Source organism: Phoca vitulina, unplaced genomic scaffold (genome assembly GCF_004348235.1).
Source record: "Phoca vitulina isolate PV1807 unplaced genomic scaffold, GSC_HSeal_1.0 scaffold66, whole genome shotgun sequence".
Taxonomy (NCBI): Eukaryota; Metazoa; Chordata; class Mammalia; order Carnivora; family Phocidae; genus Phoca; species Phoca vitulina.
In genome coordinates this window covers 4,044,293-4,059,946 of record NW_022589769.1, presented here as the reverse complement: position 1 = coordinate 4,059,946, position 15,654 = coordinate 4,044,293, and the positions used below count along the sequence as shown (strand labels likewise).

Sequence of the window (15,654 nt, the reverse complement as noted above, 5' to 3'; positions counted from 1 at the left end):
ATGAGGATGCTGTGGGTTAGCGCTCGGGCTTCTGGACTTCTCTTTGGGGGGTTATTTTCCACAAAGGGAGGTGGGGTTGAGCCGGATGTGTGCGCTCCATGTGGGCTCTAGGTTGGGGGAAGAGGCCTCCCGTTGCTACGTTCCCCAGAGTGGCCGTCAGCAGGCCCCCCTCCCCGCCCTGCTGGTCTCCGCAGGTCAGCTGTGCTAGAGACGCCTCGCCTGACCAGCTGTCAGGGCTGTGCTGGGGGGACTTCGCCAGGCAGCCTCTCGAGGTACATGGGTCTCTGTTATAGGCGGGACAGTGGTGGCAGATGGTGGTCCAGCGTAGGTAGCTCCAAGCTCTCCTGGGCCGGGGCACAAGTGAACAGTGGTTCCTCTCTATCACAGGCAGATCGTGACAGGGAGACCTCCCTGAGCTCTGGCAGGTCCTGTGGCTCCTGGACCCGGGGTGCACTAGACATGGGGCAACCACAGGGCTGCCTGCAGACCTTGTCAGTGCTGCTCTGCAGGCAACTGAATGGGCAGCTGGTTGCAGGCCTGGCCTGGCTGAGCTCTGTGGCCTGGTGGCAGTGGAGGGGGACGTAGCCCAGAGGACTGCCTGGAAGAGGAGGACAGAGGTGTTCTGCTCCTGAGGCCCGCCACCCTAGCCTGGCCGTGTGCTAGCGTCCCCCGCAGGAGCTGGGTCACACTGGGGCCTAAGTGGTGGGAGGGTTAACTAAGAGAATAGGAGGGTCAGGACTGAAAGGGTTTCAACGGGCTGGACAGAGGGGCTGCCTCCCCCCCCCCCCCCCATCAGATTGAAGAGTCAGGGCACGTGGAATTGGCAGCTGCAGGCATGGCACACACTTGGGGGAGGGGCTTGCTAGAAAGAGTAACTGGAGAAGGGTTGAGACGGGAGCGGTGAATGGATAGCCCTTCCCTCAGATAGCTGTGGTCTGGAATGCTGGGAAAGAGCTAGAAATCAAGGCATTCCTCAGTTCTAGAGCAGCTCAGCAAATCCAGGCCTATGGGGAGGGGGACATCAGGGACCCTGAAATGCTCTGAGAGGACACGTGACTTGTCGCCATTTTCAGCTCTTCAGAGAGAAGCACATGGGCAGGACTAGAGTTTGTTCACTGGGTTTGTGGGTGGCCCAGCGGTTGGGGGTTCCCTTGACCACCCAGGCCAGGTAGAGAGTGAACCACTACTTGGTGGGGTGTTGTAGGGACACCTGCTCGGCCTCACCGTGCCTTTCTCGGGGGCAGAATCTGGCTGTGTTGTCCTTGAATGGCTCCCTCCTGGTCCACACCCGCACGGCCAGCCTGGCAGCTCAGGTATCTTCTGGGGACACGTTCGCCCGGGCCCACGTCCACACAGCCTGCGGCCACCGCCATACCCATCTGGATGCCAGCCTCCAGCACGCATGGCCCCCCCTTCAGGCTCTGGGGGTTGCCCCCGACAACCACATCCAGCTGTCTGTGGGGGGGCACGAACCCCCCAGGGCCAGGCTGGAGGTGGCCCTGGGCCAGTGCACCCTGACCGCTCGTGGGGATATTGGTGCTGAGGTCAACACCACTCACACCAACTGGACCCTGTCCCTGGTGAATCACTGTCCTCTGCTGGAGGTAAGCCCCCTCCCCGCCCGGCAGTGCAGGGGCCTGGCAGGGCTCCCGCCCCCTCTATATTATTAACTTCTTACTGTATACCCAGCTCTGCACTCAGCATGAGAAACTTCCATCCTGACTTTGGGGGATGCATCGACTACAAAGCTTTGAGCCAAAAATGGAACCCGAACTTAATTTTCTCCCTTTTCACAAAGGGGCCCCCTTGGTTGTCTTCCTTTCTGGGGCTCAAGTTGATTCTTTTCTCCTGATCTTGCTAATCCTGCCTCCAGGATTCAGGGTCTGGGAGTAATCAGAAGAACATTAAGAAGTAACAGCTGACTTTTGTGAGCACTGTATGCTGAGGCTTCTCAGACATGCTCCCCAAATCCTCACCGCCTCTAGGAAGGGGCTGCTTGTGTCCTTAGTCCCAGGGTCTGGGGCCCAGGGAAGTTGGGAGATCAGAGCGGAATTAACCCCATCCCTCCCCTCTCATTCCCATCTTGGGTCGGTGCCTCCATGCGGGGTGTGTCGTCAGCCCCCGTGGGACAAGTTACTTAGGCTCTCTGCCCTCCAACCAACGATCGTTGATATCGATGCTGAATTTCCAATAGCCGGTGCTTTCCGGGTGCCTGGCTCTGGCCAGCAAGTCCCAAGTATTAGCTCATTGACATCTCCCAGTGACAGGTTGCTGTGATCAACCCCCATTTCCCAGATGGATAAACTGAGGTTGCAGGTTCAGAAAGATAGAGTCAGTGTTGGAGCCAGAACTGGAGCCCACGACTGTCAGTGGGGTACCCAGGGTATCGGCCACTTCGCAGAGGGAGGTGCCAGTGGAGTTGAGGCCATAGGGTGACACCACCCTCTTCCCAGCCAGGCCCGTCCCCAGCTCCCCGACCTTGGCTTCTGAAGCTGCCCTTAAATCCAGCCGCTTCTCCATATTCCAGGTGACGGGCATTCCGCAGGCCCTGCACTCCGAGGGCAGCCTGAGCTGGGGCCTCTGCGAGGTCAGTCTGGCCACGGGCCTCCGCAGTGACCGTGGGGATGCCCACCTGCAGTTGGCCCGCACCTGTGGGCCCCAGACCTCGGTCATCGGGCGCCTGGCCCACTCCCTGCCCCCGCTGGGCCGCCTGGGCCTGCCACCCAGCAGCGCCATCAGCCTGGCCGTCCGGCCCCGCCCTGCCGCCCGCAGCTCCCTGGCCGTCCAGCTGGGGCCATGCCGGCTGCAGGGCACGCTGGAGCAGCGCTCCGGGAACCAGAGCGCATGGACACTGGCCAGCGAGCCCGGCTGCCCGCTGCTGGAGGTGGGTATGGCAGCCAGCAGGGCAGCCGGAGGGGCCTCCAGAGCCCCTGCCAGTGTGCGGCCTGGGCCTGGCTGGCGCCCTCCTCCAGGCGCTTCCCGAGACCCCAGTCGCTATTTCCCAGATCCTCTCTCCAACACTCGGTTCCCCTCTAGTCTCGTATTCCCGTTTGGTGGACGGGAAAATCGAGGCCGAGAGAGCTAAGGGTCACTCAGCGCTGTGCAACAGAAGGACCACAGACTTGGAATTTATGAATTTGTCTTTTCAGGGAAATTCTGAGTGCAGAAAGGCAATGAGGGGCACTCACCTCTTCTGAGGGTGGGGACAGGCACGTGTTGGTTATGAGACCACAGCCTGGGCTTTATCCGGGCCAAGAGATGGTCTGAGAAGTGTCCTGTGATGTTTGGGGGAGGGGAACCCAAGTCTCAAGAAAGGGGGACACTGAGTCAGACAGGACTGGCGTCCTCATCTGAGGGGGACAGGCCACCCTGCCTGTCCCCTTGTCTCTCCCCCTCCCGATGGAGCTTCCTGGGGGTAGGGATAGGGTCTGGTCCCCTCGGCATCCCGAGCACTCGCAGATGCCCTGCCTCTATGAAATGACCCGACTGAGCCGTGAGAGCATAAAGCATCATGGGAGGCCCACCGACTCAAGCTCTAGGATGAAGGAAAAGTTCTTCCTTTGCGTCCAGGACAGTAGCCAGTAACCACATGTAGCTACTGAGCATGGTGCTCACCAGTGCAACCGAGAAACTGAGTTTCTCCTTTTAGTTCTTTAATTTAAATGGCAACAGCCCCACGTTGTTAGTGACCATCCTATTGGACGGCCTAGATTAGAGGCACAGAGAGATCAGGTACAGACCTCAGCTCTGCTGGTACCCCCTGGTACCCTGGGCATGCGCTTTGCCTCTTTGAGCCTCAGTATCCCCATCTGTCACGTGGGGACAGTGACTACCCAGCTCAGGGCTGGGAACAGGCTGAAGAGAGGTGGTTCCTGCAGAGCACTTAGCATGAGGCTGTGGGGGTACTGAGTTTCTACACTGGATAGTTGTGTTTTGTGATTACTGCTGTTTTGTTGTTATCTGCATGGGGTGGGGGGAGCAAGGGAAGCACAGATTGGGGGGCTGGGGGCTGGAGGGATTAGAGGGTGGCTGATGGAGAATCGGGTTCTCTCCTGACCTGGGACCTCTCTCTGAACCCCCTCTGGTCTGGCAGGGCCTGGGCCTCCCAGCAGGGACAGAGCTCATTGGCTCCCTGCAGGCCGCAGGTGGGGAAGCAGAGGCATCCGGGGCCCTCGCATGGGCCGGCCAGACCGCCTCCCTGACCTTGGCGGCGGCCGTGCACCAGTCCGAGGCCACACTCCGAGTGAAGCTAAGTCACGCGCTGCCCGCATTGCGGGCCGTCCCCCCGGAGGCCTTGCTGACTGTCCAGCTTGGGTGGGAGGTCGGGCACCGGCTGGGTCTGGAGCTGCAGGTGGGGGCCTGTGAGCTGCAGGGCAGTGGTGAGCTGCACCTGGACCGTGGGCTACGGTGGCAGGTGCTCGCCCAGAGCTCCTGCGAGGCCCTGCAGGTAGGTGGCACTTCGGTGTGGGGGGGGAGTGGGCCTCAGGGTCTCGAGGGGGCAGGGCAGGGGCCTTCTTTTCGACCACTGGAGAAACAAGGGGGATTGACTGAACCCCAGAGGAAGGGACTCATCAAATACTTATTGAGCCCACTCTGTGCCCTGGAAATACAGCCATGAACCAAGCAGAGGTAAATGCCTGCCTGGGGGAGACAGGCAATCCCCGGCATACATCAGTGAAGGGCAGACTCTATTACCTAGTGATAAGGACTACGGGGAGGCAGAAAGTGGGAATGGGGGATGAACGACAGGACAGATACTGCAATTTTTTATAAGTCGATCAAGATTGTCCCTAGAGACAAGATGACATTTGAGCAGAGACTTGAAGGAGAGGAAGGAGGAGCCGTGTGGAAATCTAGGGAAAGAGCCTTCTAGGCAGGGCCAGTGCAAAGGCCCTGAGGCAGAGCCAGAGAGGCAAGGGCGTTTGCTAGGACCAGGGTCAGCAAACCATTTCTCTAAAAGTCCAGAGAGTAAAGATCTTCAGCTTTGCAGACCGTGCAGCCTCTGTTGTAACTACTCAGCCCCGTGGTTATAGCCCGAAACACCATATAAACAATATATACACAAATGGGCGTGACTGTGTTCCAATAAAGCTTTATCACAGCAGGTGGTGGGCTGGATTTGGCCCGTGGGCCATCGTTCACTGACTCCTGTTTTATGAAAAGCACATGAGGTGGGAGGGTACTCAGATTCAGGATCCTTTGTAGAGGCTGAGAGAGAGGACTGGGTGGAAGTTGGGGTATGGGGGTTTGAGAGAGGGGGTGGGGGAGCAGGGTGCTCCTTCTGCCAGGCGCTAAGGTGAGGAGCCAAAAGATGCTCTGTGTACCAGCCTTGCTGTCAGTTTTGTGGAGGGTTCCCGTGTGTGTTGGGAGCAGATGTCTGGGTTTGCCCGGGGAGGGGGAGAGCCAAGAAGGGGGAGGATTTCCAGCTCCCCTGGTTTCGAGACTCTTGGGCAGGTTGGTTCACAAGACCGGGTTCTCCTGGCTGCCAAAATCGGATCCCTGGGGATTCGGGGAGGGCGGGGAGGCAGGAGGGGAAGTTCAGCAAATAGCGGAGAGCTACCGACAGGGGGCCCTCGGGCACTTTGAGAACGTGATCAAAGTCACAAACCCTCTCCTAGAAAGACATTCACGCCCCATTGGGTGGACAGTTCAAGGGAGAGGCCATGGGACCCCTGATGCCCATTTTGAACCCTGTCCTGGTCAAGAGCCCTGCTTTCGTGTCTCTTTAAACCCCTCCAGGCCCTGGGGGTCCCGGGCCGAGTCAACAGCTCCGGGACCGTGGCCGTGAACTCTGTGGCTGCGGACGCCTGGGTTCTGGTCGCCGTCGACAACAGTACACTGCAAGGGCTGCTCATCCTCAAGGCTACAGAGGTGAGGGCATGGGCGTCGGGGTGCCTGGGGTGGCCAGGGAAGGGGTGCTGAGGCCCGAGGAGAAGCACCGGGCACTCGCCTAGCTCCAAAGAGGCCCCGGGAGATGGGAGCCTCAGGACCCATACGTGGAGAATGAGGCTTCCAAGAAGAAGCCCCTCGGCCCCCCGCTTTTCTCTTGCTTGTTTGCTTAAAAAAAAGTTTTATCGAAGTGCAACATAAATACTATAAGGAGGGTGCAGAGATGAAAAATGCTCAGCTTGGTGAAATTTTCGCAAACCAAACACCACCTACCTCAAAGCACGGAATGTGACCAGAACCCTAGAAGCCCCGCTCTGGCCCCCTTCCACTCACCAGCCAGGCCCAGGAGTCCCCATGCACGCACGTTCTTGACTGTCACGTCCGTAGAAGCACACAGCGTGTTCCTTTTCACAGCTCCCTCCTCTTGTCAAACATTAATTAAACACAAATTTATTAAACACAAATAAACATTGTGTGGGGCGCCTGGGGGGCTCAGTCGGTTAAGCCTCTGACTCTTGGTTTCAGCTCAGGTCGTGATCTCGGGATGGTGAGATCGAGCCTCGCGTCGGGCTCTGCGCTCAGCGTGGAGTCTGCTTAAGACTTTCTCTCCCTCTCCTTCTCCTTCCTCCCCTCAAACAAAGAAGTACATCTTAAAACAACAACCCGTTATGTTTGTGAGGTTGCGTGGCTTGTTGCCAATCATACCTCATTGCTGTATAGTATTCCACAGTGTGCGTATATTGTAAATCATCTGTCTGTTCTACCAATTAGCTTTTGGGTGGTGTCATCCTTTTACTGTACATCTTATGAATTAATCATGTACCTGTTTTTATTTTGTTTTAAAAATTTTTATTGTGGTAAAATATAAAATTTACCATCTCGGGATGCCTGGGTGGCTCCGTCAGTTAAGTGTCTGCCTTCGGCTCGGGTCATGATCAGGTCTTGGGATCGAGCCCCGCATAGGGCTCCCTGCTCAGCGGGAAGCCTGCTTCTCCCTCTCCCACTCCCCCTGCTTGTGCGCTCTCTCTCTGACAAATAAATACCTAAAAAAAAATTTTTTTTTAATTTACCGTCTTAACCATTTGTAAGTATAGAGTTCATTAGTCTTCTGAATATTCACGTTCTTGTGCAACCCTCCCCACCATCCATCTCTGGGACTCTCTTCACATTGCAAAACTGAAACTCTATCCCCATGACACAGTAACTCCCCATTCCCTGCTCCCCCCAGCCCCTGGCAACCCCCCTTCTACCTTCTGTCTCTTTGGGTTTGACTACTCAAGGTACCTCCTACAGGTGAAATCACACAGGATCTTTTTGTGACTGGCTTCTTTCGCTGAGTGTCATGTCCTCAAGGTTCATCCATGTTGTAGCAGGTGTCAGAATGTCCTTCCTTCTTAAGGCTGAGTAATACCATCATCCGTCAGCCGATGCTCAGGTTGCTTCCTCCCTTTGGCTATTGTGAGTAGCGCTTCTATGAGCACGGTCATGCAGATACCTTCTCAAGACCCTGCTTTCAATTCTTAGGGACGTAAGTGTCCGGTTTTTGCCTCTTACAAATAGCGCTGCCTCAAGCACGCTTGCATGTGTTTGAATGAACACGCACCGAGTGGAATCGCTAGATCAGAGGGTGTGTGTAGGTTCAGCTCTGCCTGCTTGATTTCATGTGAACTCGCTGGCCTTCCCAGAGCTCCCTGGGAGAGTCACTAACCATCACTTAAGTGTGCGGAGCAACCTTGCAAGTCATTCTGCACGTCATTCTGTGAGCATCATCTGAATGTCTCGGGAGTTTTTATTTGTCTCAGGGCCCGGTGTTTTTCCTTCCTGCTGTATCCCAACCTGCAAGGCGTGTCCTCAAACATTCTGTGGGTCCCTCCCTGTACCTCGCCGAAGACTCTCTTTCTGAGGTTCTTTTCCTGGGCTCCTCCCAGTGAACTTTGTGCTTGCCGCTTACTTTCTATCAGGCATCCCAAATGCACTCACTGCATTTGCTGGAAATTCTCCTGTTTTTCTACGGTGCGGTCGGCAACAGGGAGGGGGAGACAGGAGGCTTGATTTCATTCTGAGCGGTTTATGTTCCCCTCTGTGGGCGAGCCTGGCCACCTCCCAGGCACTGAGTTCTTGTTTCTCTTACTGCTCTGCAGAGCCGGCAGGAGGCGGAGATGTTGCTCACACACGGCCCGGCCCAGCCCAGCCCCGCGAGCCTCCCCGCCCGGGTGCTGCTGGAGCTGGCCACCGAGAGCCATGGACCCGGCTACAGACGCTCCCTGCGGGTCGCACTGGACGGCAGACAGGTGTGCAGTTCTGCGAGTGGGGCCTCCGGGAGCTGGGGGGTCTTGGGGGTTGTGGGGACAGCCCAGCCCAAGGCCCAGGTCTCAGTCGTCCACGCCGGCAGGTGTCCGAGGAGCTGACGTTCACTCGGCAGCCAGAGCACATCTCCCTGGACTACACCCTCGAGCACAACATCCCCGCGCTGCGGACGCTGTGGGTGGAGGACAAGCTGGGCCTGCAGGTCAGCCTCGGCGAGCGCCAGTGGTAATGGAAATCCGTGCGTGCGTGCGTGCATGCATTCAACAAACATTCTTGGAAGGATGGTGGAGTCAAGGGGGTGGTGGAATAAGGTTCAGGCCTCCTCGGAGCCTCAGTCTCCTCCTCTGGAAACTGGGGATAACGCTCCTTTCGCTCCTTTCCCTAGCCCAACCACGCCCCTGGGATGGTTGCACATTCTCCTTTTCCAAAGCCTCCCTGCGGACCCAGTGCTTGTCCTCGACCCCCTTTTAAGCCTTCTCCACACGCTCTCTCCCTGGACGGGCTGCGCCAGTGGCTCACTTGGGTGCCATCCATTCAGTGAAGCTCCCCATTGCTCCCTCCCCTGGGCCCCAGACCTGCCCCATCTGCTTGTGTATCCCCACTTGGGGCCTGGTGGGCACCCGGCTTGCCCAACCCCGCCCCCTGCCCCTCCCATTTCCCCTCATCCCCCCCCAGCAGCACAGGCAAAACCCTCGGTGTCGTCCTCCATCCCTGTTTCACTCACACACACCAGACCCCGCCTTCCGCAGATGCTGGTGCACCCTCCCAGATGAACCCGGAGCCCGACCCCTTCTCCCCATCTCCAGCTTTGTCACCTGCTCCAGGCCACCTGAGGTCACACCTGGGGTCCAGCCACCTAGCTGGGCCCCCGCCTTCCACCCCTGCCTCCTTGGGTCTCTACCCAGAGCCCCTCCACATCCATTTGAGTTCCTCAGACACCAGCCTGGCCCCAGAAAGCCTCGTGCAGAGATCTGGTCCTGTCCCCTCTCTGAGCTCACCCCCTGGGACCCTCTGTAAAGATGCCCTTGTTTCTCCTCTGCCGCTCAGAGCACTTCTGGGACCAGCTGGATGGGGACTACCCCCGCCAACCCACCCGCAACCAATTTGCCGGTGCCCCCTTCCCTGCACGTGGATGTGTTCAGCCCACCCCAGAGCCCCGGAGCCCCACAGTTGAGGGATTTTCATGGAGGCTTCATCCCATGAGCATGATGGATCGTTAACTCACTCTGCAGCCCCTCCTCCCCTCCCTGAGGATGGGGGCCGGGGCTGAAGGCTCCAATTTCTCACCAGGGCTTGGTCTTTCTGGGGAGCCCACCGAGAGTCACCTCAGTAGAACAAAAGGCGCTTGTCTCGCCCAGGAAATTCTAAGGGATTTAGGAGCTCCGTGTAAGATGCTCCTCTCCCCCACTCACTGGGGAGCTCGCAAGGGTGGGAGCTCTGTGTCAGGAACGGGGATCACAGACCAAGTATGAGCAGGAAGTGGGGACAGAGACGTATATACCTACGCCTGGGTATTTCTTAAAATCTCACACCCTCCCTGATCGCTTTCTCTTTTCCATCATCTTCCCATCACCGGGCCCGCGATGCCTTCTGCCTCGTCCTGGTCTCGTCTCCCACAGCCGGCGTCCGGGCTGCACGGGCTCCGCATGCCTGTGTTTCGTGCAGGACTGCATCTCTGGGTGCAGAACCGGGCCCGGCACATAGTAGGTGCTCAGCCAGCATCACTGAAGGCCGGGGCAACTCTTCCTGCTTTTACAAAGCGGCTGACGTCACGCAGCGGGGGGCTTTATGCCGCGTGCCCGGATGGGGTGCAGAGGTTGCAAATGCAAAGCCTTCGGGGGCCAGGCGGAGAGCTGAAATGGGTCGGGTGGGCTGCTGGGGGACTTAGAGAGCTCATGCCCTGTCGAAAATCTTCCAAAGTTACGTATATTTTGCCAACTTTTTTATTGTGGTATAATACATAGAATAATTACCATTTTAAGTATTTTAAAGTGTTTAAAGTTCCAGGGCGCTTAGTCCATTCACAACGGTGTGCCACCCTTCTCTCATTCCAGAACTTTCTCCCCACCCCAGATGGAAACCCCATAGCTATAGGCAGCCACTCTGGGGCCAGCACGCCCCACCCAGCAACACAGCGCATGTAACCTTGTTCTTCCTTAAACTGGCTCCTGCAACGGGGTCTCGGCTCCCCCCCGCCCCCCCCACCGCAGCACTGTGGGTCTGTCCGCGTGTCATTCCAGGCCTCTGTGGACGTTCCCAGCAGCGGCTCCAGCTTTGAGCATTCTGGACGCATCTCGGCAGGGCCCACCTCCCTGAACTACTCCGTGAGCTGTTATCGCCGTGCTGGGCACCTGCAGCTCGCTGCCTGGAGTGAGCACAATAGCGTGAGCCTGTTACAGGCCGGGCTCCCGGGCAAGGCCCGCCTGAGTGCCAAGCTGCAGACACATGGTAAGGCGCCCAGGGCACGGCCCCCGGACCGGAGGGCTAGCTCCCTCCACCCTGGAGCCTGCTCACCAGTCTCGGAACATCCTTGCCCTTGAAGGTCTGATTCCCGGGGCAGCCTGTATTCCTTGCCTAGGCTTGCTGAAGATGTATAATCTCTAGCAGTCCTGGAGGCCGGGTGTCTGCAGGGCCATGCTCCTGCCGAAGACTCTATGGGGAGAATCCTTCCTTGCCTCCTCCAGCTCCCCGAGGCCCCAGCTGATCCTCGGCTTGTGGCCACATCCCTCTGATCTCTGCCTCTGTGTCTGTCCCTCTTCTCTTCTTATAAGGTCCCCAGTCATTGGATTAGGGCCCTCCCTACTTCAGCAAGGCCGCATCTCAACCTGATTTCTGCAGGGACCCCATTTCCGAATAAGGTCACATTCATAGGAACTAGCGGTTATGGCTTCAACATAATTTTTAGGGGTAAACAGTTTAACCTCTAATGGAGCGGGAAGGTAATGAGAGGCAGAGTTGATGGAGGGCTTACTGCATACCAGGCAAGCTCTCCATACACAGGAGCTCAGTGAATCTGCTCAGCCATCCATTCACACCAAGGGAAGGTCAAAGCCCGTAGTGGGGCCTCTGAGCCCTCAGGATCCCGGGATCCACACCCTCAGTTCTCTGACCCCATCTTCTAGCCCCTGCTCATTTCACTCCTTGCTAGTCTTCAAACACATCAGGCTGGCTCCTGCCTCAGGACCTTTGCACAGGCTGTTCCCCTGTACATCTGCTTGCCTCAATCCCTCGCCGCCTTCAGATATTTTTCAAACGTCATCTTCTCAGTGAGGCCTTCCCCTCCCACCCTATTTATTGGTACCCCCACACCCCTCGGGCTCCCCCCATCCCTGTTCCTGGCTTGGTCGCTCTAACACATAATGTGACTTTACTTACTCGGTACCTCCATTTCTCATTACCTGTCTTCTGCCCACCCCACACTAGAATGTACACTCCACAAGGACAGGGATGATTTTTGCCTGTTTGCAGAGTGGAGTATAGTAGGTATTCAATTAAACATCTGTTGAATGAATTCATGAATCTATGAGGTAGGGGTTAGTAACTGTCCCCATCCTGCAGGGGAGGAATGGAAGCTCAGAGAGGTTGAGTCACTTGTCCCAGGCCACAGAGCCATTGAACAATGAGATCAGGACCTGAATCCAGGCAGTATGACTCCAGAGTCACCCTCTGACCCTTGTGTAGAATGCAGAGATCAGGACCTCTGGGGGAATCCCAGGATCATCTCCTGGCCTCAAACTTTTCCATCCTTGGCCTTCAGCCCCCTGAGGGCTGAGTGGGAACCTGGATCAGCCAGGGGGACTGACTTCACAGACTGCTCTGAGGAAGGGCTTACTGGGGACATGATGGGTAAATGATGCGTGGGTAAAGGATGACCCAGTTCCTGGCCCTGAGAGGTCTGGTGTGGTCACCTGCAGCCAGGGAGATGTCTCACTTCCACACTGCTGCCCACGGTTGGCTGTCCCAACCCCTTGGGGGGCATTTTCTTAGTGTCCCTTTCCAACATTCTTGGTGTCCCTGACAGTCTGAAACATCCCCAGGCATGGAGACTGGGGGGCCCCTTCAATGTGTGTCCCCTCCTCCTCGGGCCCCACGCACAGCAGGTGTATGTGGTTGAACACTGCTCAGGGAAGGAAGGAGAACATTTCCTGGGATGTGTATGCCCGATGGGTAGGTGTTCGCAGATGTGTTATCTCTATTCACCTTGGCAACGTCACTCAAGGTGGGCAGGCTCTGCCCTCTTTATTGATGAGGAAATCGAGGCTTAGACCACCACCCGCCCCGATGGGCCCAGATGGCAGGTGATGGTGCTGGGCCGGGTGAAACAGTCCGGAGCTGTGAGCTGTACCCCTCCGCCCGCCCCCCCCCCCCCCCCCAGGGAACCTGGCCTCTGACACAAGCTAGGCTTCACCTCTTTACCCTGGAGAACTGTTTCCTACTGTAGCAAGGGGGATTTAAGTCCAAAAATAAGAACAAAGCTCCTAGAATCACCTTTCCTGGAGGGTTTTTACCTGTCCGCCACATGGAGGTGTGGTCGGCTGGGCGGCAGGGCCCTGGAGGTTCCCCGGTGGGCGGCATGGGTAGTGAACCTCCAGCCTGGGCCAGGTGGGCTGCAGGTCAGTATCATTTGATATTGTTCAGATGTTTGATAAACCTGGAGAGAAGTATTCATTCATCCGTTTCCTCACTCCCTGCGGTGTGTCCGGAGCTGTGCCAAGTGCTGGGAACAGAGCAGGGAACAGACTAAAGGCCCTGCCCTCACGGGGCTGACTGTCCCCAGGGAGGGAGAAGGAAGGGTCGGGAGGTACTTGAGGTGGGCACTCAGAGGTGTCACCTCAACAGCAACCCTGGGAAGAGGAGGTGGCCAGGCCAGGAGCATCGAGGGGGACCCCGCCGCCTGACCATTGAAGCCCCAGGGGCTCAGAGAAGGGAACGCCTTGCCTGGCGTTGATCCCACATGCACAGGGAGGTGAACCGAGTCCCCAGCAGCCTCTGCCCTTCTCTGCCCCTAGAGACCCAGACCCAGGCCAGCGTGGCCCTCCACGGAGGGGATGGTGGCGTCAGCGTGGACGTGGCAGGCCTGGTGTCCTGGCCGACGAACGGCTCCCTGGAGCTGGTGGTGAACGCCAGCCACACGGCCCCTGCTCTCCAGAGGCTGGGCCTGCCCTTGACCAGCCAGGTGAGGAGTGGGTGGGCCCCCCAGGCCAGGCTGGGCTCCCCGCTCATTCCGTTCACTCCATCCAGTTCCCCAGCATGCTGGGGACCTACTATGTGCATGACGGACAGATGCTCTTGCGCTGTGTCTCTCGGGCACTTCACAGTTTGTAGAGGCTGTTGGTGATGCTAACAGCTGTCCGCAGCGTCTGCCGAGCCATCTCTGTAGTCCCGGCCGCGGGCTGTGGGCACGGCCCGGGTTCCAGCTCCCCGCCCTGCGTGCTCGCCGCCCTCCTGCTCTTCCACTCGGGCCAAAGCCCAGCCTTTGTTGGTGGAGCCCCTGCTCCGTGCCCAGTGCCGACCTGGGGGCTTTCTGTGCCCTGATTCAGTTCCTCCTCCTAACACCCCGCGAGGGGCAGGCGGCCTAGCTCTTACGAATCCCAGCTCTGGACGCCAGATCCCAGCTCTGACTCGTGTGTCTGTGGGGCCTCGGGCAGATTCCTTAGCCTCTCTGCGCCCTCAGTCTGCTCACGAAATGGGGCTGATAACTGTCCCGATAACACGGGGTTTGGGAGGATGGAGAGCGTTCACACTGTGAACACACTCGGGGTGGTGCCTGGTGGAGCAGATGCTTTTTCACCATCTGTGGGTCACACGCGAGCGTGCGTGTCACCGGCCCAAGGTCACATAGCAAGGAGGCAGCAAAAGGGACTCAGGCTGGTACCCGGGCCCTTTCCCATGATGCCCTCCCATCTCTGAGAAGGGCAATCTGCTGTGGCCCCCTGAATGGGGCCAGGCCCTGTTCACTGTCACTTGGTGCAAGGTCGCCTAGTCAGGACACCTTCTGGAAGCTTCATTCACAACCTCTTGTTTCGGGTTACCAGCACTGCCCTGCCCACACTCCACTCTGCCGTGAGGAGAGGCCATTCCCAGAGGCCCAGTCACCCCTCATGCAGCGAGTCCTTGTCACTGTTCCCACGACCCAGCAGGCCCGTTTCCCGCTCTCCCTGACCTCCTCTAAACCCCCTTTTCCTAGCCTCGGTCCGGTGGTGGGGAGATGTGGGGGAGCTCATTCTTTGCTGATGTCTGGGGTGCGGGTCTGGTGGGGTGCAATCCGGGCTGCCGGGGGGGAGCTGCAGAGTGAGGCCTGGGAGGGTCCCGGGGCCCCTTCACACCTCACAGCCTGCTCCTTCCTCAGCTCGTGTTCCAGAAGCTGTGGGCAGAGGAACAGATGTGCTCTTCCCTACGGCTCACCTGTGATTCTCAAGCCAGCCTGGTCCTCGACATGCGTGGCCAGAGCCAGGCGCTCCGGTGAGGGGTTCTCTGTAGCTCTGGGGGCCCCCTCCCCCCGAGAAGAGAGGGGTGGGTGAGGGAGACATCAGCAGACCCCTGCTGTGCACTGACCTCCAACCCCCAGCACCCCCCCCCCCAGACCCCCCTACAGCCCCACTGCACAGATGTGGGAAGGAAGGTGCAGGGAAACAAAGTAACTCGCCCAAGGTCACACGGCTAGTGAAGTAACCTTGACCTTTGGGGGCAGGACCTGGACGAGCAGTTCTTGGTCTGGCAAACGAAATGTATCCTAGGCCTCAAATACAAATTAATAAATGGTACAACCCAGGCCTCAGGCCCTCTCTCTCCTTCCAGCAAAGAGCTGCAGGTCTCCGGCCAGCACCGCCTCCCCATCCTCCTGGGCCGCTGCCCCAGCAGAGCCTCAGCCTCAGCCAAGGTAACTGTGCCTGGCCGCCCCTGAGCCCTAACTGGTTCCAGATGCCCTGCCCGAGGCGGGCGGGGGCCATGCGGGCCGGGGCCCCGCCGGGGAGCGCTCACACATCCCCATCTGTGCGCAGGCCCCGCTGGGCTGCCCTCGGAAACCCCTGGCTCCGGCTTTCTCAAACATCCCCAGGCTTACATTCCTGGGCCAGGCCCGCAGCCCCCAGCTGGGCCCACAAGACCCCAGGGAGCAGGGGAGGCCGGCCCGCCCCGTGCCTGGCGCCTGGCGCCGCCTCACCCCGCCTGGCATGCTCCCAGCAGCCGGATCACATGGCACAGCCCTTTGAGCTGAACCAGCGCCGCCTCCCAGGTGCCCCAGCTTCTGCCCACGGCCCAGGGTCTCTGCATGTCTTCCTGCCCTTGTCCGCGAATCCTCTCCCCGCCTGGAACCCCCAGGACAGCCCCCGGTCATGCATCTGGCCTGCATGTAGCATTTGGGGGTCCTGGGTGGGGGGTAGATGGCAGGCCCAGGCTGGCGCTGCCCCCCTTCCTCCGTTACCATGACCTGTTTCCCTGTCTGCCCCTCTTCCCCAA

At 58.5% G+C, this 15,654-nt stretch overlaps 1 protein-coding gene across 1 annotated transcript in view; it reads left to right on the top strand.

The window, feature by feature from the left end:
- The window catches only part of LOC116624395, a 143,683-nt gene that overhangs the window by 88,147 nt on the left and 39,882 nt on the right, over positions 1–15,654 (top strand). Inside the window, 5 exon segments of the mRNA XM_032392234.1 lie at positions 195–272; positions 10,437–10,644; positions 13,206–13,372; positions 14,546–14,658; positions 14,995–15,076. Of these exon segments, the coding sequence (XP_032248125.1) occupies positions 195–272; positions 10,437–10,644; positions 13,206–13,372; positions 14,546–14,658; positions 14,995–15,076 (648 nt within the window).